The sequence below is a fragment of the Octopus bimaculoides genome, chromosome 6 (assembly GCF_046866305.1).
Source record: "Octopus bimaculoides isolate indiv1 chromosome 6, ASM4686630v1, whole genome shotgun sequence".
Lineage (NCBI taxonomy): Eukaryota > Metazoa > Mollusca > Cephalopoda > Octopoda > Octopodidae > Octopus > Octopus bimaculoides.
In genome coordinates, this window is record NC_142933.1 from 48,534,755 (window position 1) to 48,561,967 (window position 27,213).

A 27,213-nucleotide genomic window follows, 5' to 3' on the forward strand; every position below is an offset into this window, starting at 1 on the left:
AATTGCAATACTGCATGGTAGTGAGACATGAACCATGAATGCAGAGAACATGAGAAAACTGGAAAGAAATGAAGCAAGCATGCTCTGTTATATGTGCAATAAGTGAGCGAATTGCTTCCTAGATTTGAAACCGAGTCTAGATTTTTCTTCAAGTCCCTTTCTATTGTTCTAAGTATTTGTACTAAGAAATTTATGAAAGTTAATTGTCATATTTAGATAGGTCCTAGTGTTTCCTGAAAATACCAAGGTGACCAGATTACAGATAAAAAATCCTTAGTTTAGCCTGACCTAATTTAGGCAGGAAAATATAACAGGACTGAAATTCAAATTCAGTCTTTCCTCTTTCACTTGACATCTTACCCAAAGAGCATCTCTGTCTTTCACCTGGCACTGAGAACACCTCCAGCTTATTGCCGGAGGGGCTATACAACTTTTACCCTCTCTTCTTGTCAATCAAGAGAGTTAAATTCTCTTAATCTTCCTTCTTTTTCCTTCCATCCCCTAGTAGCCATGCAGATGAACAAAACTACTTATAAAAAATGGACAACTGAAATTCAACTAATCTGCATACAACATATTGTAACAGTAAAATAAAGGGCATTTCAACTATTATCTTTCTTTTGTCATTTATTCCATGAACGCCTTTAAATCAAATCCATTACACACTTGGTAACAACTGAGAATTGAACTTTAATCTATCAATATCGCAAATGAAGCACAACATTAACAATTATATATAACCGTTACACACTATAAATGTGCTGTGAAAAAAACTACGCATAAAAGGAATAACTCTGCTGAATTTGCATTTTCTATAAGAGTGGTTTTCAACCAGAGTCAATATAAGATTTTGTTGTTCGAATTTATGTGCAATAAATTGTTCATATTGTTTTATGCAATTCCTTAGGATTTTTTAAACATCAAATGACAAAGGGGGTCCAGTAAAGTAAAATGAGAACCAACGGGGTCCATAAGCAAAAAAAGTTAAGAAAAACTGTTCTGTTAGAACATTGGATACATCAACAAGTATATATGCAATGAATACTATGAACCCACACAATACTGAAGCATAGCATATTTGACATGCTAGTGTTTTGCATTGTTTACAATCTAAGGTCTGGAATTGTGCATCCTATGTTGATTTCAACTGGACTGATTTGAATTACTTAATAACAGTTGTTCTCATAAAAATGTGTTTAAGAATTTGGTCATTAATAGTGGTGACACCACTTTCAAGCATTTAATTAAAAAAAAAACAAGTGCAAACTATTACAAACTTACTTCACATGAAAAACCAAAAATTATAACTAAAAAAAAGATACCAAACTGTGAACAAATGCTTCTTCACCAGGTCTCAGCTCTGTGAATGGCAAAATAATAATTACAAAATACCTTGATAATACAATAGGAAACAGCTCAAATTTTTACCTCAAGCATAGACATTAACTCTCGTTTTGATATTTCTATTCGTTCTCTGTCCATACTGTCAACAACAAAAATGACTGCATCAGTGTTGGAATAATAACATCTCCAGTATGGTCTGCAAAAAATAAAAATTAAAATGTTAGAAAATTTTTTTTTAAATACTTTATAAATTCTTCATAGCTTCTAAAAACATTTGTCAAAACAATTACTGTTATTATTTTTTTGCATTTATTTATGGATATTTCAATTAGAAATTTGAAAAGATTTGCTAATTTGCAATTATTTTTACATGTATATTTGCATTTATAACAAATGTCATTTTTATGAGGCCACCTTTATGAATTAAAATCATGGAACAAAAACAGAAATCTACAATACTGATGTTTAATAAGTGAAATAAGTAAATGTTTAAACATTTATTTGTTTCATTGACTCAAAAGATAAGGTTTATTCCTGGTTTCATTGTTTCTTTATCAATATCAGAGTTATATATTCTTACAGATCACTGTGGAGGCACAATGGCCCAGTGGTTAGAGCAGTGGACTCGCGGTCGTAAGATCCCGGTTTCGATTCCCAGACCGAGCGTTGTGTGTGTTTATTGAGCAAAAACACCTAAAGTTCCACGAGGCTCCGGCAGGGGATGGTGGTGAACCCTGCTGTACTCTTTCACCACAACTTTCTCTCATTCTTACTTCCGGTTTCTGTTGTGCCTGTAATTCAAAGGGTCAGCCTTGTCACACTGTGTCACGCTGAATATCCCCAAGAACTACATTAAGGGTACATGTGTCTGTGGAGTGCTCAGCCACTTGCACGTTAATTTCACGAGCAGGCTGTTCCTTTCATCGGATCAACTGGAACCCTCAACATCGTAAGTGACGGAGTGTCAACAACAACAACAGATCACTATTTTTTTCTAAAACAACCATCAATACCTAGTGTGTGAACGAGAAAGAGAGACAGACAGACAGAGAGGATGAGGGTGTGTGAGTGAACTTCCATAATATAAAGTCAACACGGAGAATAATTTTAAATACAATTTTTATACTTTTTGAATGTAAACTATGACAAAGTGAAAATGTATTTTTTCTAATAAGTTACATGCACTATGAGCATTTGTATATGTGGTATTTATAAATTGTTACTGTCACAGGATCACACTAAATAAGAAAAAACAGAGAGAAAAAGAAAGATCTAATTCACCAGGACCAGATTATCAACAATATTCTGCAAAATGTGTAAATACGTTTGGTTTGCAATCCCACAAAATAACAAAACTTCGTTGTTGCAGTTCCCTTCACCATGTCAAAAATAATATAACTTTTCCTTCTGCTACTAAGTCATACTCAATGGCAAGTGACAGCTAAGGAGTTACAGCATGTACATGATTGAATATTTGACAATCAATTAGATAATCTTTTAGGCCAGTGTTTCTTCATAATAGGGTGAACATGCTCTGTAGTGGGACAGCTAAAAGATTGAAAATGGTGTGAATAAACTGCTGTATTTAATCAAATTAAGATGGTTGGAAACTTTTTGAACTTGTTCAACACCATACAAAATAAAAAATTATATGGATGCAAGTTATTTTGTCTTTTCATTAAGAAAGGAGAGAGGGGAAAACTGCACTAATTTTGGTGGGGAGGAACTGGTAGTTGTCAATTTATTTATTTATATATATATATATATATATATATATATATTCAGCAATTATGTAACACCTTCTACGGTAAGATTCAGGTCATCAGCATATAACAGTCCTCATCTCCCAAAAGAGTTCTGAAAACTTGTGTAAGAGCCACAAGAAGAATAACAGTAAGGCATTCGTATGTAGCTAACCTCTTTAGTCCACAAGATTACAATGCATAAAATTCTGTTAAAGACATTCTCTGGATAAAGCATAGTCAATCTTTTCAAAGAAGTGGACCATATGAGATATTGATCATCATCAGACAGGCTGCACTAGTACAGAGATTAAAAGTAATTTCTTGCTAGGTGTGCCACAAGGTACTCATAACTGTTCTAGCTCAACAAATATAAATTATAGGCATAAAACATGACAGATGTAAAGATTGTAAAATACTGCCCTTCAGAAGTTGAGTCATGCCTTAACCTTAAAATTATTTAGAAAGATTCAAAGAAGCAGATTAATGAGAGACAAGTGAATACTAAAGGATTAATAGAGCCTACCCAACCATTTATACTTATCTTTCTTCTCAGTTCTATCTTTCTTTGCAAAATCATCATCATCAACATCCTTTCATGTCCATTTTCCATGCTGGCATGGGTTAGATGATTTGACCAGAGTTGGCAAGCAAGACAGCTGCAGCAGATTCCAGTCTGATCTGGCTTGGTTTCTACAGCTGGATGCTGTTCATAATGCCAACCACTTCACAGTATGTGTTGAGTGCTTTTAATGTGACACTAGCCTGAGTGTGACACTGGCACAAGATATTCAAAAAATATTTTATTATTTTCTGGTTATCTCACTGAATTCACTATCACAGTACCTACATGTAACTTCCTTGTCGTGTTGAGACATCATTTTTTTGTTTGTTTGTTTTTCTTCTTATAAAATGAAATTGAAAGAACTCATTAATTTAGTAAAGTTCCTAAAATATTGACATGTGCCGAAAGATCCTCTCTGCACAATTTAATGTAAACATTAAAACTGACTCAGCACATTTTAATAATAGAATTTTAGCTTGGGGCAATAGAGAAGTGATAAAGAAAATTACAAAAAAAAAAAAAAAAAAAAACTGTATAAGTAATATTATAGAAGTCACAAGGAAACAATAATGAAGAAATCAAGATTTTGTAGCTAAACCTCACTGTTTTTAATGTTTCCCTTTCCATGCTGGTATGTGTTGAACAAACATAGAGTGTTTTACAGACAGATGCCCTTCTCATACAAACTCTTAATCTCTTCTTACAGCATGCAGGGATACAATGTATCTATTCCAGTTTGGCTACAGTCCTTAGACTATGTAGAGTAAAGGAGTATGTCACACTCTAACCTTTCATTACCTGACTCAAGATCACCTCTTCCAATGCCTCCTCCCCTCTCAAAGATTCCTTGTCTTGCAAGTTACTTGGTAACCCTGTCAGTGCCAGTGCCATGCAAAATGCATCCAGTCCAAACTGTAAAATGGTTGGTATTTGGAAGGGCATCCAGCTGTAAAAACCATGCCAAAACAGACAAGTCTGGTGCAGTTTTCTGCTTGACAAACCACCCAACATGGAAGGTGAACATTAAACAATGAAACATATATATATGTCAGTGGCGTGCAGTCAAGACATGGTAGTCATGCACTTCATGCCTGTTGATTTTTTATATGACTCAAAAATTAATTTAGGAATGTAATTTATTTATAAAGACATTGAAAAGTTGTCCAAATCAATGGAAACTGAGCTAAAATAGTTACTTTGTTTCAAAGGAAACCTGTCCAAACATACTTTGCTGTATTCCCATTTTGCTTCCTCAAGGCATGCTTAAAGAAAATCAAACATGAAATCTTTTGTCCCCCACCCTCCTATCTTTCAATGACTATCATTTCTCTTCTGCCTATATGTAAAGTCAATGCCTATAAGATTCTTACCATGACAAAATAACTGTGGAAGTCATGCTTTGATGAAAGCAAATGTTAGCTTTACTCTCCCTTCCCTTTCTATCAGTTTGTCTTTGTCAACAATTCTTTGTAACTGATGTCACTAATAGGGTTTGACTTTTTGACCCGTAAAAACTCTGACCAAAATATATCAACAATTCCATAATTCTTAATTAGTGAGCCCAAATGTTTGGAATATCTATTTCGCTCTGTCGTAAGTTTTGAAAGTTATTATCATTAACCATCCTTTTGTATGAACAAATTTTCAAAAATTCTGAAATCAGAAATATAATCTATATATTTCTGATTTCAGAAATAGTTAATTAATCCTTCATTAATTTACTAAAATTATCATTTCATTTTGTTGAAACTGATTTACAATTCACACACACACTCACATGTGCACTATTACTTTCATAAGATCTCTAGAATTTTCGAAATATTTGTCCAAATGACTTAAATATGTGTCCTAGAAAAAATTTTGAAAAATAGTTTTTAAAAAAAAAAGACATTAAAGGGAAGCAATTATAATTCGTGATCCATGAACACCGAAATTACCTGATTTGCGAAACCATAAGAAATTCACGAGACAATTTCAGGTTAATTTGTATGAAAAGAAAAAATGGTTAGCTGGTAGTGCTATGCTTAATAAGTTATTCTGCTGGCCATGCACATTGTTTTGTTTAGAAAAAAAAAATGTTTGGAATGATTAAATTATTTTGTATAAATAATTTTCAGGCACTTTTTCATTTAACTGTGACAGCTTGCTTTTTTGTTTCGTTTAAGCAGGACAGCTTGCTTTTTTGTTTCAGCATGCATACATGTACACAGAAGATTTTGCGTGACAGCTGATTAAATATACACACATGTACACAGGAAGTTTTGCGTGACAGCTGAAATATTTTTCGTTTAAGCATGACAGCTAAAATATATTTAATAAGAAATGAAAATTAAAACAAAAATACTAACAAAACATTTTATTTTAAAAAAATTATGGATTATAAACATCTTTCACACCAATCAAAAGATTCTGGAACCGACCATCATTAAATTGATATCACCATATGAATTCAAGTAAGTAACTATTAAGACATGTCCTTACTGTTCCAATTTTTTTATTATTCCATCTTTTAGCACTGTTCCACATTGCCTCTACATAATTGGTTGAAGCATGTGAAATAGGATCGATGTAATTAACTGAGTGATTGACAGTGAGGTGATTGTAACCAAGGCTTGCAATGGTGTTATAAGCCTTCCATAAATCGGATATTATTGTTGTTCCAGGGCATATATATTGAATTATTTGGTAATAATGTTTCAGCTGATCTGTCTGGAACTGCAACCAAAAAGCACTTTCCTCCTTGCCCTAATTCAATACCACTGAATACCCATTGAGTTTTCACTTGGTGACCAACATGAAACTTTCATCAGACAAAAGCTGATTCATCTATTTCTACATACATTCCTTCTCCACCCAATTAAAGAGGATTTTTCAAGAAATATTCGGCACACGTCTGCAATAAATTTCCCAGTTCACAAAGCCTTGGAGGTTAAATCCAATCCATGATTTTAAAATTTTGTACTGCTCACCTCATATGACCAATACATTAAAGAAACAATTGTCCTTAATGACAGTTTCCCTATAGCCTTAGGCTAACAAGTATCGCCTTGGTTAAGCCGTCATACTTAAATGAAAAAACAAAGTTGTTTTGTAGGAGAGCAGCAGTCGCCCATGCATACAAGTCTCCTTTCTCCATGCTGCCGATGTTGTCCAAGAGAATGACAAAGGCCAATACACCTTCGGACCAATGACATTGCAATCCATTTTTACAGCGGAGTGAACCAGAACAACGTGAAAAGGTGTTTTGCTCAAGAACACAACACACAGCCTGATCTGGGAATCAAACTCATAGTGACACAATTGTAAACTCAATGCTCTAACCACTGAGCCATGCATCTTATATGTCATAGAAAATTTTTTTGTATATATACTTTCTATACTTTACCATTTAAAGGGAAAAAGATATTAAAAACTGACATACATTACTTACCTAATACTTGTTTGGCCACCAAGATCCCACACTTGGAACTTCAGATTTTTATACTGAACAGTCTCCACATTAAAACCAATAGCTGTGATAAAAATAAAAGTTGTTTTAATTTCCCATGTCAAGTTTTGATGAAAATGTTCATATAGTCAAGAATATATAAAAAATGTTTTATAATTTAATAATATAGGGTGTTATATAAACACCAATTATAAAGCCAACATTTTTACACTAGTACAAAAATACAAACTTGTAATGGAACAACACAGTTAACTGAACAGATACCATTAGACAAATGCCTTGTACTTAGTCTCAAAGTTTTGAGTAAATATGAACCAAAACTGGTATAACTGGTTTCAAATTCCTTCCCTTTCTTTTTATTACTTGCCTAACACAGTATGAACATTTATAGCTTTCTGAAAGATTTCAAAATTAGTTGTACAAAATTACTGCATAAATAGCAAAAATAAAACTGATTGAACCTAACCATAAAAATATATTCTCACAATTTAGGAACTTTACAATATCTATCCGTGGTGACCAACATATATACAACACAGCAAAGACAATGTCACAAACACTGGAATTCATCTTCAGGACCAGATATTTTTGCTGCTGACCTATAAAACGAACAATATTCCTACACTAGAATACTGCTCACAAATTTGCAAGTACATCTACCAAACAAATACAAATTCTGAAACAAATCGTAAAGTAGCCCATCTTCCACTAATTATGCAAGATTACAAATATTCAAATTTCTGCAACTCCACAAGTTTTGAACAGGTTTCATTTCAAAATCTATTTCATAATCATCATCATTTACTGTTCAAGAGCCTTTATAAAGCATTATTTTCTTATTTTCTAGATAACTCTACGACACTAAGCATCAAATTGTTATTTCATGACAACTCTGCTTTCCTTTAGCAACAAAACAATAATTCTGTTATGAGTTTTTCATTAAGGTGTTTAAAACATTGTAAGCAGAATTGTAGCTTCTCTGAAATGTTATGAAAGATAAATCAGTACTCTATTTCTTTTGTTTTTATCAACACTTGGCCCAACATGAATTTGTCATTGTTTTAATGGCCGTTTTTCTATGCTCAAAAGTCATATGGAATTCTCATATGGAATTTTGTTGGGAGAGATTTTGCTTTTGTCAACCCTCACCTATTTCCAAGGAAGGTAATATTTCCCCATAGCTAGACATGTTTTCAAGAAAGATGGGGAATGAAGAACATCATTTGCACAAGGTGATACTCTTACAACTATGACATGTTTTAGCAAGGAGAGTACATGACACATACATATACATACAACGGGCTTCTCTCAACTCTTGTTGACCGAATCCACTAACACTTTGGATGACCTGGGGCTACAAATAGAAAACACTTCCTCAAGGCACCACACAGTGTGACTGAACCTGGAAATGTAGTTGAGAAGGAAACTTCTTACCACACAGCCATGTCAGTGCCTATGAAAACAATAATTGAGCAAGTATTTTACATTTATCTTTTCAAATCAGTAGGACATATAAAAAAATTTGTTTGAAGATTTCAATTATTGAATTTGATTGTAAAACTACTGACTTCAAGTATTTTTACAATTTCATTCTCTTTCCAATGGTTAAAGAACCAGTACAGAACAAATACAAAAATAGGGTTAGCAGCAAATGGAATATAAGTAAAATTAATTGTACTTACTAGGAATAGTGGTTACTACTTCTCCAACCTGTAATTTATACAAGATGGTAGTTTTACCAGCTCCATCCAGGCCCAAAATAAGAATTCTCCGTTCTTTAGCACGGAATAAATCAGAGAAATAACTGAGAATTGCACCTACAACAGAATAAGAAAATAAGTCATTTAAAAATATATATTAACGTGTGTATGTACATACATGTGTGTGTATATGTATATATTTTCGTGATAGTATTACAGCTTTGTGTTATAACAGACTTCAGTCATGAATTATAAATATCTTATCACTGGCATGTAAGTGATACATATAGACATTTGTGATGTTTTAACAAGATACTACTGATTAAATTGCAGTAGATGTTAGTGAATGTGTTCAATAGAGAAATATTCAGTTACAATGTTATGTCTTTCACTATAATTTATAATTTTACTATTAGGTTCCCTTGAACATAATAATAGTTACCTATTACTATAAATGATGATAGAAATTGATATTAACTTGATTTTTAGAAATTTAGAAAATTTTCCTGTAAAAGTTGACATGATAAACAAGAGCATACTACTACTGAAATCTTATATATATTTGTGATTTCTGTCTAGAAGTTCCTATGGACAGCTGGTCTTAAATGTCTCTGAGATGGCTTATAGAACTATTCATCATAATCTGACAGACCATTATAGAAAAGCTTAAGACAAGGTGTCTGTAGGAACTTCCATATGCCAATAGTCTAGTTCTCATAGCTGAATTTATACTGAAATGGAAAAAAACAGTTCAGGTATGAAAATAAAACCTAAAACTGAAAGGCCTCAAAGAAAACAAAGCTAAGACGTTAGAAAGTAAAAAAAAAAAGACCCTGGTACTGATCAACATGCAGTAAAGGATTAGGTATAAACTTCACACATAGTACCCAATGCTAAGCTATGAACACAGAAGATTGGTCACTTTAATCAACCTTAGCATATTTCTATAATGTTAAGATCTTACTGACTCAAATATAATTAGATAGTTTATAATTAATTTGGCTCCCTACCAATTGCACCAACAACCCTGTCCCCTCCCCCTTTAATTTTTAGTGTAAAAGCATCAATGACATTTATAATTTTCAGGAAAGAAATTGCAAAGCTTATTCAAGGGTGCTTAGTATATAAATAACAGCTGAAGTGCTATCTTCTTATATAAAACATAAATGACAGCTGCAATGCTATTTTCCCAGTGCATCTTACAGCTTACTCAGCTAGCAGGATTATATCATGTTTTACTGTTTTAGTCTGAAGCCCACTTCAGGCAAAATTGGCATAAATGTAGATGATTGTTTTCTTTGCTTTGATTAAATGGACGTACACAGACTGACAGACAAAATGTACAACTAACAAAAAGATATACAATCTAATGAATATCAGCTGAGGGAAAATACCTTGAAAGTGTTCCACACTATAAGGACACATATACAGCAAGCTGATAAATCTTTAACTACATTATCCTTAAAGTTAAAAAACAAAAACTCCCTCTTGGATTGTTTAAAATCTAACAGTAAATAAAAGACATAATTCCAATAATATCAACTAGGTGCAGGTGTGGCAAGAGGTTTGCTTCCCAACTGCATAATTCTGGGTTCAATCCCACTGCATGGTAATTTGGGGAAGTGTCTTCTACTATAGTCTTGAACCAACCAAAGCCTTGAGAGGATTTGGTAAACAGAAAATGAAAGAAGCCTGTTATATATATATATATATATATATATATATATATATATGTGTGTGTGTGTATTTAATACATACATTTCAGATAATTATGTAAAGGGAATTTCATCTATGTACAATCTTCCTCAGTTAAGACAAGAAAGATTTTGCATAAGAGATGAAATATTTTTTACTATTGCGCAATTAACTGAAACATACGTACATATTAACCCTTTAGTATTTAAATCAGCCATATCTGGCCCAAATATTTTACCCTTTTATGTTCAAACTAGCCAGATATGGTTTCTCACATCTATCCTACAATGACATTTTGAATATATACCATCATTTCATCAAAATCTTAAAGCTATCAGATGATGCATGAATGATTAAAAGCAATGTGAATAAATAAGCATTACATTCGACAGAGTAATCTGAATGCTAAAGGGTTAAATGCATTCAAAATATAACTTCATTTTTATATATTTTCTATGTATATATACTCAAGCTAACAATCCATCTTCAAAATAACATGTTTTACAGTGGCTTGATATCATTGTGTCGTATATTCCTGTAGCACAGGTGTAAGTATATACATGTCATGCATGTAGGAAGAATGCTAGAAAAATATGCAACATGAATAAGCTCTAACATAAAAAATGGAAAATGTAATGTATAGCAATGTGATGAAATGCAATTATGTCAAAAGAACATGCATTTATAAAGCAATGAATAATTACTACCTAAATACTGCCAATAAATTTTATACATGCACCCACACACACACACACACACGCACAAAACAATATATTTTTAATGCAGTTAGTATTCATTATTGAAAACAATTATCATTGTAAATACTGTTATCCTATTTAGGTTTATGTGTAGTGAAAAAATTGAGCCCATCTCATTCACATTATTGTGACCAGTTTGATGCAAACTGAACAATCAAATTTGCTGACATGGCTGATGACAGCACCCGTGCCAGTGGATTGTTAAAAGCACCATCCTAGCGTGATTGTTGCCAGGGCTGCTGACTGGCTCTCATGCCGGTGGCACATAAAAAGCACCATTCAAGCGTGATCGTTACCATCGGTGCCTTACTGGCGCTTGTGCCGGTGGCATGTGAAAACATTCAAGCAAGGTCGTTGACAGTGCCGCTGGACTGGCTCCAGTGCAGGTGGCACATAAAAAGCACCATTTGAGCATGGGCATCGCCAGAACTGCCTGAATGGCCCCTGTGCTGGTGGCACATAAAAGCACTCACTACATTCTTGGAGTGGTTGGCATTAGGAAGGGCATCCAGCAGTAGAAACTCTGCCAGATCAGATTGGAGCCTGGTGCAGCCATCTGGCTCGCCAGTCCTCAGTCAAACCATCTAACCCATGCCAGCATGGAAAGCGGACGTTAAACGATGTTGATGCAGTCCGATAATTAAATAGTTAAATACAAAATGAAAGTGAAGCAAAGCAAGCCGATATGTAGATATATATAATAACAATATAATCTTAGTACTACTTATGTTAAAGCTATGGGTATAAATACACAAATGTACCCCACCAACTTTATTTACTCATGAGTTCCAGAAAAATGGATATTTGTTTCACTGAAATAATATACAAACACACTTCAGATGTAGATTCCAATTATATTAATATTGGTTGTGAGAAAAAATTCCGAAAGTTTTTCTGAAAGTTATGAGGAAAGAAAATCGTTGGGGCACATATGTGTAGGTATACTGCAGCTAACTCTGGAACATGTGTAGGTATGCTGCAGCTAAATGTATTACCAGAACTCCATGGTAAACATGTATTTTTTAAGAATAATAATCGTATATATATGGGTGCAGGCTATAAATAAAAAAAAGTACTGGGGTTGAGTCACTTGACTAAAATTCTTCAAGGTGGTGCCCCAGCAAAGCCACAGTCTACGGACTGAAACAAGTAAGAGATAAAAGAAATATATTATATATTGTAGTTATCTAAAAATCCATAAATCAGAAAAAGCAGGCACTCGAATTTATGTCAAGAGTGGAGATCAATATTAATAAAATATGGTATTACAGAGCCAATTCAACCAATCTTCCCACTTGGTTCTGTACAGAAGGTAGGAGAACCCAATCAGAGAGCTCATCAGGAGGACTGGTATGAAAAGTAGGCCAATGTCATACCAGAGAGTGCCATTACTTGGGATCTCCCTTAACTATACACACACCTGTTCACACAGGTGTGTGTATATATCTTCTTTCTTTTGTTTCAGTCATTAAACTGTGGCTATGCTGGGGCATTGCCTTGAAGAATTTTTAGTCAAACAAATTGATCCCAGTATTTTTCTTTTTTTTCTATCAGTTTCCTTTGACAAACCGCTACATAACGGGTATGTAAACACACCAACACCAGTAGTGGGGAGGGGAACAAACACCGATACAAAGACACACACACAGATATATATATATATATATATATATATATATATATACATACACACATCTATATATCAGGTCATCCCATAAGTTCTGTCCGAATTTTTAATAAAGAAAACAAGTGATCAAATGTTATATTTCATTGAAATTTAATCATCAATGAACTTTCCCTGATTATCTATGACTTCCTTCCATCTATTTACAAGCTTTTTAATCCCATCAATGTAAAACTCTTTTGGCTTCAAAGCAAAGAACTCTGAAATGTCAGTTTCGACCTCCTCCTGGCTTGCGAAAGTTATGTCCCCCAAATGATTCTGTAAACTACGAAACAAATGGTAGTCTGAAGGAGCAAGGTCGGGAGAATAAGGTGGATGAGGAATTTTATCCCAACCAAGCTCTTCGATCTTCTTTGATGTGATCTTTGCAGTGTGGGGTCGTGCATTGTCCTGATGAAACATCACTCCTTTTTGAGTCACTAAAGCAGGTCTTTTTTTCTTCAAAGCTTCATTCAAACGCTCTAATTGCTGACAGTAGACTTGAGCATTGATTGTTGCATTAAGTGGTAACAATTCAAAGTGAATTACTCCTTTACAATGCCACCAGATAGAGGGAAGAACCTTTTCCCCATGAAGTTCCCTTCTCAGTTGTGGTTTTTTCCCCTTTTACCAAGCCACTGTTTAAGACGTTTAACTTTTCGACAGAAGATCCATTTTTCATCACCAGTCACAAGTGTATCCAAAAAGAGTGAAATGAGTTCGCAAGAATGGAGAGAAGAGCAGATGTCAACTCGGAATTTGCAGTTGCTTTCAGACAATTCATGAAGCACCCATTTTCCAAGTTTAGGAACCTTTCCAAGTTGTTGAAGATGACGATGAACAGTTGTATGGTTTGAACTAAGCTTTATTGCCAATTCTTCAACTGATAATTCTTCAAGTAATGCCTCAAGGAGCTTATCATCAAACTCAACTGGACGCCCTCTTCGATCTTCATCTTCAAGGCTGAAATCTCCACTTCTGAATTTTGCAAACCATCTTCTGCAAGTTCTTTCATTCAAGCATTCTTTCCCATAAACTGAGTGTATGTTTCGAGTCGCTTCGGCGGCAGAGTTTCCTTTTCTGTACTCATAAAGCATTATGTGCCTTAAATGCTCTTTGGATATTTCCATGTTAGAAAGGGTTTTAATCAAAGAAATTTTAATTCTATTATTCTGTAAAATAATATTTAATTAGTTTAAATGTACACAAATGCATAAAAATAATTTTTGATACCATTAGACATTCTAAAATACTATTAAATTTCATTCAATTTTAAAAAAGGTAAAACCGGACACAACTTATGGGATGACCTGATATATATTTACACTCACAAAGCTTTGGTCGCTCAAAGGTGTCACGCAGTGGGAATGAACCCTGAACCATGTAATTGGGAAGCAAGCTTCTTAGCACATGGCCATGCCTGCACACACACATATATATATATCTTTTACTTGTTTCTGCCATTAGACTGCAGCCATGATAGGGTACCGCCATGAAGTATTCTAGTCGAGCAAATCAACCCCAGTATTTTTTTTTAAATCTTGGTAATTATTCCATCAGCTTCTTTTGCCGAAGCACGAAGTTACTGGAATATGTTACGAAGCAGTGGTGGGGATACAGACACGTATATTAAAAGTAATTAAGTTTATGTCCAGTCACAAACTTAATTACTTTTAATACATTACTGCTCTATGCCTTAGGGAGTGCTTCTTTTCTGGATATGAAACATTGACAAGATATATATAGACATATACACGACAGGATTCTTTCAGTTTTCGTTCACCGAACTCACTCACAAGGCTTTAGTCAGCCGGAGGCTATCGTAGAAGACATTTGCCCAAGGTGCCATGCAGTGGGGCTGAACCCACGCCTATATGAGAGAGTTGTGATGCCGATTACGAGTATCAACAATAGGGCAGAAGAAAATATCTGAGCAATAATTTAACATATGTAGTCTAGCGAATTGAATTTTCAAAAATTTGGGTGAGCTGATATTAATGGAGTTACCTACCTTGCTTAATGTTTCTAGGTTTTTTAGACCTCAAGGAGGATTTTTGTCTATTAATTGCAAAAATTATCTCAGTTAAAAGCTTTTCAACTCACTATATTATACATGTCGACTACAAATCAATGAGGTTGATTACAAAGCGGTACCAACCGCACAAAAATCTATAGTTATGTTAGTGTTAGCATATTTAAATTTTAATTTTTTCGGCAAATACGGGAAACAACTCCAAGCACGATTCAGTCTTAGACCTCATCCCTAAAATGTTATTCATTGTGCTAATTTTGTCTTTTCCTCACCGCATAAAATATTTTCAATTATTCACTGCTCACTATATTATACATATGGAAACACTAAAATGTTTGGCTATACTTTGATCTTTCACACTTATCTATAAATATTGTGATTGTTAAACTCTCTTCGTGCAGAAACAATTAAGTATAATGATACTATAAAACCACTTTCTTACTTCGGCACGAGATATAACAACATGCTGGGACATAAGTGAATCGGTTGCAGTTTGGAATAAAAACTTGGATCGTAGATTGACAGTTCAATAACACTGACAAGGCAACATATTTTTTTATATAACTAAACGACTACTTGAAATATATTAGTAGTGTTAGATTACTCGGTCAATAAATTTAATTATTAATTTCTAATATAGACACAAGGTTACACATGTTGGGGGAGGATACATACAGTACTTGAGTGACACCACTCTATTCTATCGAACCCAAAAGGATAAAAGGCTATATTGAATCCAGTGAGATCTGAACTCAAAACCCAAAGAAACGTTAGTATCAAGAACAAATCTACGAACACCTCAGCTGTTACCTAATTAGAAATGGGATAGAAGACGGCAACAGACTTTCTCAACATACGTGTATTATAACAGCTAGGATGGGTTGTCAAGATATAAAGACATTAAATAAAATACGACTTTAGACGAACTAACATTTTAGAAGACTTGACTAAAAACAATAGCGTTGTATATTAACTGCTATTATCAATCTTGAATATAAATAAAACAACTAATATACAGGGAATTTACTTTCTTTGGGTTAATATCCATGTTGTTTTTCATAAGTCTATAATTACACCTCCAATAACCCAGCCTACAATTAGAAGATTTCCGCTTACTTTTTCACTTTCATGGCTATCACGAAGTAAATTAAAATGATAGTTAAAAATACGAAATAAAAGTAAAACTAAATTAAATAATTTTATAGACTACTTCTACCTAAGGATTCACACACGAAAAAACCCCACACATTTAGGTATGGAACTTGTTACATCAATTTAGATTGATGGTGTTTTCTTACTTCATTTCTATTGAACTACAAAGAAAAAAAAAATGTTCAACTTAAATACATTCAATTGAAAACTTACCCATTTTAAAAAATAAATACTAAGGTATTGTTGTTGTACTGAATAAAAGTAGTGCTGGCAATCCTCAAGGCAACACTACCCTTGCCACATCATAGTTCTCGCATAACTAAAATTGTCACTGCGCATGAATCTTATTTGTTGTCAGTTGCTGATGATTTGCAAATTGTGCAGATGGAAGGCACGAATTGACATAATCTAATCCAGATTTATTCGGACATTGTTAGAAATTTGGGGAGAGACAGCAAATGCGAGGGGTTTTCTGATTGATCTCAAGTAGATGAGACTCTGTTGGAACAGTCCATGTCATATATATTTATATTGTTTTATTTCCAAGACTGCTTTCTATACATGATCCAAATCTCATCACGTTTGTTCCTTCATTCGTCGCCCTTATAACAATATGAGAAAAAAAATTGTTATAACCCTTTTCTTTACTGTGTTTATAATAAGCAATGAAAAAAAAAATCATTATTAAATTCCTACAAAGCGGTGAGCCGGCAAAAATCATTAAAATTTCGATAAAAATGCTTCGCAGTATTTGTTCCGACTTTTTACGGGTTCAAATCCCGTCGGGGTTAACTTTGTCTTTCATCCCTTTGTAGTTAATAAAATAAAATGCTCATCAAGTGATATATTCTATTCACCCTCTCCCCTTAAAATTGCTGGCCTAAATTAGAAACAATCATTACTCCTATGTGGGTAATAATAATCGTTTCATAACTTTTGTAAACTTGCTTTCTAGGACTTGGTTTTAGTTGTTTTTTAATTTTGCGTAATTCCCTGCCATTATCGCAATTTGTTTTTTCATCTGTCCCTCTTGTAGAAAATAAAAGAAAAGGCTTATAATTGAATGTCCTCTTTCTTCCTTCTATATGTACTAATTCTCTAATTACTGCTGTAGAAACTGGAGGTGTTGAAGGGTATCCTATTCGAATTAGAGACATGGTAAAGGTGTTTCGTCTTTTCGGATTACCTCGCCGTAATGATGTTCAGATATCACAGAAATGGAAGTGGCTAGCATCATTCTAAAGGAATATGGGGCAGTGACGAGCAAAAACTAACCTGAATAAGTCAGAGTCTTTGAGGCTCAACAGCCTGAGATGCAAATGCATGCTGCTGGCTAGCATCATAATGCTGATGGTTGGTGTTTGTTTGGTCTGGACCTCCAATTAGATGACTCTTAATTTCTTTGCTCACTGCATCTAGGTCATCAACAGTTATGGACACAATATAATACCTTTTTAATTGACTAAAGCTTTTTGTTTTGTCTTTTTAGGATTTCATATCTCATCAGTTTTTTCTGTCTATGATCAAGACATGATTTTTCTCCCTTGTCTATCAATCCAATATCAAGTTTCTGGTGTTCAATCTTATAATCACATTGGATTATGAAGTCCTATTGTACCTTTACTCTGTCATTTTCTTCCACATCCTTTTCTTTGGCACATTTTTATACCATTTTCCCCTCTTTTCCAATCCAAACTTGTTACGTAGTTCCCAGTGAATCATTTTACCAACATTGTCATGCCTTCTTGTCTTTTTTCTCATTAATGAGTGTTTAAACCCATTTCCTTCATATACTCCTAGATACTTATAACTACTCTGATGTTCAAATTCTCTTATCTCAGTGTCTCTATCTAGGGTGACATATGTGTTTGATAGTTTTCCCTTGGTAATTGCAGCCTTGGTGCATTTGTCAAGCTCAAATGCCATTTTGATGCTATCACTAAATTCTTTGGCTGTGTGTAGGAGTGCTTGTAGTTGTTGGTCACTTTTTGTGAATAGTTTCAAGTCATCCATATAGAGGAGATGATTAACTGTTTTTTCCATACACTTGATATCCATAATTTGTTTCATTCAAGAAAATAATGCTAAGTAGAATAACAAAGGAGATAATGAAAGATTCTACAATTACAATGTGGTATCAAAAGTTCCTAGACTAGTTCTGTAGCACAACAACTGATGGCAGCATATGGTTTGTGTGCACAGTAAGAGCTAGCAGTGACCTTCACGAGACAGATTTAGCACCTGCAGACTACCATCTCTTCCTCAAGATGAAATTGCAGCTCAAAGATTGCTGTTTGAACACTGTTGTCAAGATTAAGAGTGAATTGCAGAAGATCCTCAACTCGCTTATGGAAAACAACTTCCAGGCTGGATTCCAAAAGTGGCAGGAATGCTGGGACCAGTGTATTGCTGTGCATGGCAACTATTCTGAAGGAGATGATGTTAAAAATCAGGTAAATAAGTTATTTTTTTACTAAACATAACTAGTCCAGGAACATTTTGAAACCATCTCATAATATTGAGTTGTCCAGTGTTTATATTTGAAGCACCAGTGTTGAGCTTCATGGTGTAAAATACAAAATTCTTGATTACTGGCAAAATTTTGAACATCTCCAAGCATTCCTTTATCCAGTTGCAAGGAAGACTATCAAAGGTCTTCTTGTAGTCTACCCAGGCCACTCAGAGAAGTTTTACCATGTTGTGACAATCTTCAAAGATTATTCTTTTAATTAACAGTTGATCTCTGCATCTGTAAGAACTATGTTTACATACTTTTTGTTCATCAGGGTAGATGTTGTTATTGAGAAAAGCATATATGTGTTCCATTAGGAAAGATGTAAAGATTTTGTACATTGTTTTAGGGCACATTATGGGTCTATAATCCTTAGGGTTTTTGTTTCATCATTTTTGGGGGGCAAAAAAGTGATACCATTAATTGCATTGTAACATGTTAGTTCCTTCTGTAAGTTTGTAAACATATTGAGTCAATAGTTTGGGATCTTATCCATACCAGGTGACTTTTTCAATGCAAGTCTGATATTTTCTACACTAATTTCTCCATATTTGCTCTTCTATAAGCTCGGTGTCCTTTTTTTGTTTATTAATCCATGAAACATCACAGTTATACTCCTTTACATCTGCCAAACTTTTCCTCCAGAACTCCAGTATTTCATGCTCTTTGGGGATTTCTATTTTGATGATACTATTTCCAGTATGCCAAAAGAATTTCTTTGGATTATCTTTAAACATGCTGTTATCTTTGAAGAACTGGGATCATTTTTTGAAGTGGCATATATGTGTAGATTTGGCCTGCGCTTTATGTTTTATATTCTCCACTACTTCAGCAAATTGGTGTTCTGACTTTATTTCCTATTTTCTCATTATCTTTCTTTTAGATGGTTTTATATTATGATCATTGTTTAAAACTTTAGCATTTAAGCTGACCATATCTAGCCAAAATACTCTTCCTGTTTATGTTCATGCTATGGTGAGAATCATGACACACCCTGTGAGAATGGAGAATGAAGAAAGTCTTGGATGAACTGTCCAACCAATGGAATATGTCCTATCCACAAAAAGTGAAACAACAAATACACTAATCTGGTCAGATGTAAACTGAGGTGAGAGACGATGGTAAAGGGAAAGAAGTGATGTACATGTTCATTACATCTACCTGACTTTTCTGGGATGGTTTCCTCTCAACCCATTTCCAGGTGAGCCTGGTCATTTTACATGTAGTCTCATCCAACTGGAGGTCCAGACCAAACAAACACCAACCATCAGCATTATGATGCTAGCCAGCAGCATGCATTTGCATCTCAGGCTGTTGAGCCTCAAAGACTCTGACTTATTCAGGTTAGTTTTTGCTCGTCACTGCCCCATATTCCTTTAGAATGATGCTAGCCACTTCCATTTCTGTGATATCTGAACATCATTACGGCGAGGTAATCTGAAAACACGAAACACCTTTACCATGTCTCTAATTCGAATAGGATACTCTTCAACACCTCCAGTTTCTACAGCAGTAATTAGAAAGTTAGTACATATAGAAGAAAGAAAGAGGACATTAAGTAGCAGTGTGTTTGACTGAGAGGAGAAATCACAGGGAGTTGAAAGGTGTCGTTTGTGAGTTTGTGAAGTCACAGGAAATTGTTGAGAGTTGTTTTGGATTGGTTACAGCTGTTGGCAGAGTATTTGGGAATACATCAAGTGGAGACAGTTGGTGTCTACCCTGTTCCATGGTACCATATATCACACTGCATTAGTGAAGAGCACTAAGGTGACATATACAGAAGCCATGTTATAAAAGTGGTGACGAGTTGATTCAAAGCTTATGGTGGTCATTAGCAATTCTTTAGGATACAAAAAATTCGTTAATTATGGAAGACCTATTAGCTGGCAGATTACAGTTGCAAAAGCAACCACAACAACAGCAACAAGACTTGTACCAACAACTACAACACAATAAGTTGCCGGAACTGATATTGAAGTTGGGAAACACTGCAAGTTTGTTTTCACCAGACGGTATAGCAAATGCTATAACTGAATTTAGTTATAACCCAGAAGAGGATATAAATTTTTTTGGCGTACTTCAGAAGATATGAAGAAATCTGCAACGGAGAATGCAATTGTTGGACAGATGATAAGAAAGTGAGACTACAAGTGAAATTTGTTTTGAGGAAACAATTGAATTGCTATCCAAAATGTTCAGCGATGAGTTCCCTGTTTAACACTTGTTAAGAATGTTTGAACTTAGAAGAGGGCAAAAATTTTGTCACTTATGCTGGAATTGTAAATAAAATGTGCAAAAAATTTTAATTGAAGGAATTATCTTCAGACATGTTTAAATGCCTCATCTTTGGTAAACAAAGGTTTGATTGTAAACAAAGATGCAGAAACACATGCACAGATTCTTACAAAACTAGAACAGGAGGACCAGAATTTAACCCTGCAGGCAGTAGCAGAGGAATGTCAAAGAATTATCAACTTGTGATAGGATGTGAAGAAAATTGGAGAAAAAATTTCTCTCAAGTACAGGCATGTTGACCAGGAATAAATAAACAAAAAAGAATATTACGGCCAATTCCATGCTATGGGCGTGGAGGTCTACATTTTAAGAAAGCTTGTCCATTTAAAATTCGGAAATGTTTTAGTTGTCAAAAAATAGGATATAAAAGCTTGCACTGCATAGTGAAGCAGAAAAGGTTGGAAAAAAAAAGTCTTCTAAATAAAGGTTTGCTTAACAGAAAGAAGGTGGCCAACGGCGTAAGTACCAGTTACGCACTGGGGTCGATGTAATTGACTTAATCCCTTTGTCTGGTTGTTCTTCTGTTTCATCTTGGCGCTTTTGTGCTGCTCTCTCTCTTTGGATATCTCTCCTTTGTGCAATTAGGTGCTCCTTTTCATTTTGACGTCTTTGAGCCTGTCTTCTTGCAGTCATCTCTCTTGTCTCACTTCTTGTGACTGATTTAATAACCTTAATGTATTGTTTAATCTTCTTGTGTCTAGTTCTTCTTGAGTGAAACTGGCTGTTCTTCGCCTTTGTCTCTCTGGCTAACCGTCACCTTTTATCTGATTCATTCTCCATAGCAGGTGGATGAGTATATTTAATACATTGGAACACAAACTTCAAAACAAATGAGTATATTTGTGTGTGTGTATGTGTGTGTACATTAGTTTGTTTATATTTCTATACGTAACCATGCAAAGTCCAAAATTACACAGGATTACATTAACGGCTTACACACAGAGACTTTTTTTTTTTCCAGCAATGTCTACATGTTCTCTGTCTCTGTTTACCGCCTTGGCAAAATTCTTCATTCATGAATATTTACAAACATCACTGTATCGGCAAGTATTTATAAATATTTATAATTACCTTCATTGTATATTTAGCTTTCTTTAAACAGACAATATTATCAAACTTTCTTTCAATAGACAATATTTTAATTCTATGACTTAAAAATTCCAACTTATTTACTTATCTTATATTCTATTAACTTTGCAACTTTTTAAGCAGAAAATCTTCCAGAACAATCAAACTTCCATAGAGATACAGAAAAAATAATTTTGAGGTGCTAAACTCTTATTTAGTTATCTTATATATTGTTATTAGTGTTTACCAGAAAAAAATCAGCACTCATCAAATGAAAATGTTGTTATTGAGAAAGAGAGAGAGAGAGAGAGAGAGAAAGGCAGTGTTCATCAATTAAGTGGAAAGGTCTTTGTTGAGAGAGTGAGAGGCGCTGTTTGATACCACTCCCTCTCTGATTGTTATTACCATTTTGTCTCTTCTCTTTTTTTACTCTTACACTGCTACTTCAGCATTGCATGATTTTGGACAAACTTACTAACAAGCCTATTATTATAATAGATTCTAAAATTTGAGCCTTTTGGATACTCTACTTAAGTTGGAGCAAAATAATGCCATAACAAACTCTAGAAGACATTATGGTCATTCTACTGGGTCCTTCAGGAATCAATGCAGTGCATGGGTAAATGGCTATATGCTAGCAGCTAATAGAACTAAAGTGGATGTGAACCTAGGGAGATGGAGAGGTGGATAGATAATGACTTAGTAGAGAGTTTTGAGAGACAGCAGACAGACAGTGAACAGGCAGTGGACAGCTGCTGACCCAAGCTGACAACAGCTGTCTGTTTGTATACTTGACAAAACTACATTATTGGATAACACATACATCAAAAATATGTGCTCAATGTCAGGTTCTCTCAGTGTTCCATTAATTGTATCGTGCAATTGGTTAGACAAGGGTCCTTGCATTTATAGTGTAGGGACTCCTAGCCAGAGATACTCATGTTTTTCAAGGATATGGGGACCAAAGGCTGGGGTACAACACAAGATACCTAGAGTCATGATTTGTCTAATTGTTCTGTATTATAATTCTACTGGATAAATTTTGAGAAACTCATATGATAATTATTGTATGAAAGTATTACAATGACTGCTAGAGTTTTCATTAAATGTTGGTGTGGCGGGGTTAGATTATTCATCATTGTGACTTTTCAGTTTGGCAATGAGAGCAGTGAATGTTTTGGTTTCTTTTACAATTATGTATTACTACCAAACTGAGTTCTCTGTGGTTGGAGTGGCGGGAAGGGACATGTCTCACTTATACATTTTATGTTGGCATAGTTTCTAAGGCTGGATACCTTTCTTAACACCAAACATGCAACAGAGAAATACTGAGGACAATTTATAATGGCACCATCACTAGAGAGGTTATCATGTTCTTGATAAGACCAGATTAAGAGCACTCATGACCCTACTCAGGACTGGATTTAAACAATGGGGGGGGGGGGGTACTTCAAGTTTGGTGGGCCCCTTATACACAAGAATTAAAATCTTAGAAAATTACCAAATTTAAATCTCAAAACCCATCTGTTTCAAATAATTGAATTTGATGAGTTAACAGAGAAAGTTTAAATGACTGAACATGTTGCTTTATAGATACACTTTTTCAAAATTCAAGTTTTGCTTTTTACACATCCACTTGCAGTGTTTGACTTTTCTTTCATTGTGAAAAGTACAATGAAGGAGGCAAGCATGAGATTAGATTTTCTTCTTTTAATGTGAGTTACATATGTTTCAGAATGTAGAATAAGATAAAATGACAGCAAGTTATGCTGTTGTTGCTGTTCCAAAGGGTGGAGGTGCAATGGCCCAGTGGTTAGGGCAGCGGACTCGTGGTCATAGAATCGCAGTTTCGATTCCCAGACCGGGCGTTGTGAGTGTTTATTGAGCGAAAACACCTAAAGCTCCACGAGGCTCTGGCAGGGGATGGTGGCGAACCCTGCTGTACTCTTTCACCACAACTTTCTCTCACTCTTACTTCCTGTTTCTGTTCTGCCTGTAATTCAAAGGGTCAGCCTTGTCACACTGTGTCATGCTGAATATCCCCGAGAACTACGTTAAGGGTACACGTGTCTGTGAAGTGCTCAGCCACTTGCATGTTAATTTCACGAGCAGGCTGTTCCATTGATCGGATCAACTGGAACCCTTGACGAAAATGGGGGAAGTCTGCTCTTCCAGTTTCCAGTAATCCAGTAAGAGCAGGTGAGGCACTATGAGTAATATTTACTGCATTTTTGACTTTGAAGAGACTATATTTTTTACAAATCTTCACTACGTTGTCAAAACTATATCAGGGAAGTAAAGACTTTCTCTAAATGCTGTAAAACCTATAACATATTTAGAACACTGTTTCAAAAAAATTATCACTGTTCTCTTTGAGCGAATAAAAGACAAATTTAGGCGGGGTAAAATAGGTAAGACAAAATAAGATAAATTTGCCCTTTCAGTTCTCCAGAATTAAATTTGAAAAGAGTCATACACATAAACATCCATCCTTAGACATCAGAAATGCAATAGAATTTAAAATATCTTGGTGAAATGAAAGAAGATTATTGAAAAATAGCACATAATAAGAAATTAATGAAACTCAACTAAATCTAAAAACCCAACATAAAAATATTCTTTATAGTTTCTTCACTATAGCTTCTTCTCCAAAAATTATTCAGATATTTTATTAGCTACTTCAATTACAACTGGGTCAAATTTGAGGAAAAATTTCTTGAAAATATTACCTGTCACTTAAGTTTCAAACTCTCAACTTCAACAACAACTATGTAAACTATACCAACCAATTTTTACTCCCAACTACATAATCTATACTGACCAAATTTTACTGCCAAAGATGATGCAATGGTACAAAATTAGAGAAAATAACAAGAAATCATTATTCATTTTGCCCCAGTTACCAATTTTGTCCCACTTTCATATAGTAATTCCAAGTGTTTGACAGAATGACAAAAAATATATGAAAAAATAAGAAAGAAAAAAGGTTTGATTTAATGAAACATTTGAATATATATGCAATCATTCTAAAGCTGAAAAAGAATGCTTTTAACTGTTGAGAGATATAATCTTAAAATTAAAACTAAATTCAAAAGTTTTCTTTACTTACTTTATAAAATAAGACTGGTTTTCAAAGCCTCACTGAAATAAATTTAGAAGTAGAAATGAGTGTGTGTGTGCGTGTGCGTGTGCCTTTAACTGCTATTAGTGAAGCCAAGGTCAAGCTCGAGATTTGGCCTAGAGACAATAACATTTTTCTATCAATCTCTTTATCTTTATATACATTCATACTTACACACACACACACTTTCATACATTCATAAATACCTACATTTTCAGGAGTGTTCTGTTGTTTTCCTTTTCTCTGTTGTCCCAGGTGCTTTAGTGATTTTAATTAAATTATTTGGTGTCTCTAAGGTGGCTAGCATAAAAAAAGAATCCATTACATTTTTTAAGACATCAAGATACCTTTGTATATTGAAAGAGAGCCTCTTCATGTCTGATTGCTGGGAGGTGGGGGAGGCAACCTCCTGTATTGAGTGCTGCATACCCTTCCTAGCAGGGTTCCTCCAATATCTAGATGCCTGGGGCAATTGCCCCCTCTGCACCACTATAAATCCAACCCTGACCCTACTTATCTTTACTAGTTCACAAACCACTTGACAGAGTGTATTAGGTGTATTTTATTTTGGTGCCAGCATTAGTGAAGTTGCCTTGTACTCTGCAAGACAAAAAGAGTACTTTCTTCCTTACCTTCACTTTATGTTGTGTCTTTTTCTATGGGGCAATGTAACAAATAGAGCGGCAGAAGAGAAGGCATCTGTGAAAGATGAACTAGGGTGAAAAGGAGAAAGAAGTAAGAATCTAAATGAGGAAATAGAATTTTAATGAGGTGCATGCATTAATTAAGTTGGTTTGAGTTCCAATATATGTGTGTGTGTAGATAAAGGAAGAATGAGAAAACCCAGTAGGTTTAAATGTGATGGTTTATTCAATCTGTTAAAGAGCATTAACATGGCAAAATTGCTGAATACATCTTGAATGATACTGTCAGAGAATATACATATGGTTTCTAATGCAGGTGGTACTTGGATAGATCAGGAAAACAAATATGTGACATGTTCAAAAACATTCCAGTCATGACCAATCTGTTATTTTTATATATCAGGTTCTACTTTGTTCAATGTGCCCTTTCCTTTTTGCAAGGTAGTATGATGTGATTTAAGAGAGATTTAGCTTAGTATTTTCAGTAGATCATGTGACTATGTACTGACTCTTTCATTGATTCATCTTATGTCTGTCTGTCTGTCTGTCTGTCAGTCTATCTATTTATCTATCTATCTATCTATCTATCTATAGTTATATTTTGTTATTTGTGTGCATGTGTGTTTCTGTATCTTTCAACATATAGACAATGCAACAGGTTAAAAAAATAAGACTTTCACTTTGATTAGAAGAAGGAAAAGAGAAAAAGTTGTTGTCAAGAGAGAAATACAATGAGAGAGAGAGAGAGAGAGAGAGAGAGAGAGAGAGAGAGAGAGAGAAAGAGATTGTGTGAAGGAGAGATAAAATGGTAGTGTTGTCATTATAGTAATTAACAAATTTTGTAACTAACAAGTGCAAATCTGTCAACACAATGCAACACACATAAAAAAACTGTATGTATGAATTTATAAAATATATATGGATATCTTTTTTGGTTGTTTGTGTGTGTGTGAGAGGGTGTTTCTCTGTCAATGTAGAGACAGACTTTGAAAAAAGACCTTTGAGTAGAAGATAGAGAGCAGAAAAAGTTGTTATTGAGAAATACAGTGAGAGAAAGAGTGTGTGTGTGAAAGATAGATCGATAAGTAGTGTTGTTACTATAGTAACTAACAAGTTCTGATTAAAAATACAGGAATTTTAAGTGCAAGTCTGTCAACACAGCACAACACCAACTTCAAAGAAAGGTTGTATGTACGTATATAATATATATAGTTTTTATCTTTTTGGGATTGTTTGTTTGTTTGTGTGTGTGTGTGTATTTCTATGTCTTTCAACATTTAGACAACACAGACTAAAAAAAAAGACTTTCATTTTGAACAATTTATGAACGTATGTGCATGATTAACAAATATTTTTACAGGTAGCATAACGGCAGGCAATGACCTAGTTGACTAATAATAAAGAAGTGAAATTGAACTAGTGTGTGTGTTTATTATTGGCGTAATAGCTGTCTCACGTTACAGCAAAACCCAAT

At 34.4% G+C, this 27,213-nt stretch overlaps 1 protein-coding gene across 1 annotated transcript in view; it reads right to left on the reverse strand.

Moving 5' to 3' along the window:
* The window catches only part of LOC106882866 (ADP-ribosylation factor-like protein 1), a 30,998-nt gene extending 14,578 nt beyond the window's left edge, over positions 1-16,420 (reverse strand). The window contains exons 1-4 of the mRNA XM_014933670.3: positions 16,313-16,420; positions 8,782-8,916; positions 7,082-7,163; positions 1,429-1,540 (exon numbers count right to left, since the gene is read on the reverse strand). Coding sequence (XP_014789156.1) covers positions 1,429-1,540; positions 7,082-7,163; positions 8,782-8,916; positions 16,313-16,316 — 333 coding nt within the window. The 5' untranslated portion in view covers positions 16,317-16,420. The remainder of the gene's footprint in view (positions 1-1,428; positions 1,541-7,081; positions 7,164-8,781; positions 8,917-16,312) is intronic.
* Positions 16,421-27,213: the final 10,793 nt, after the last annotated feature.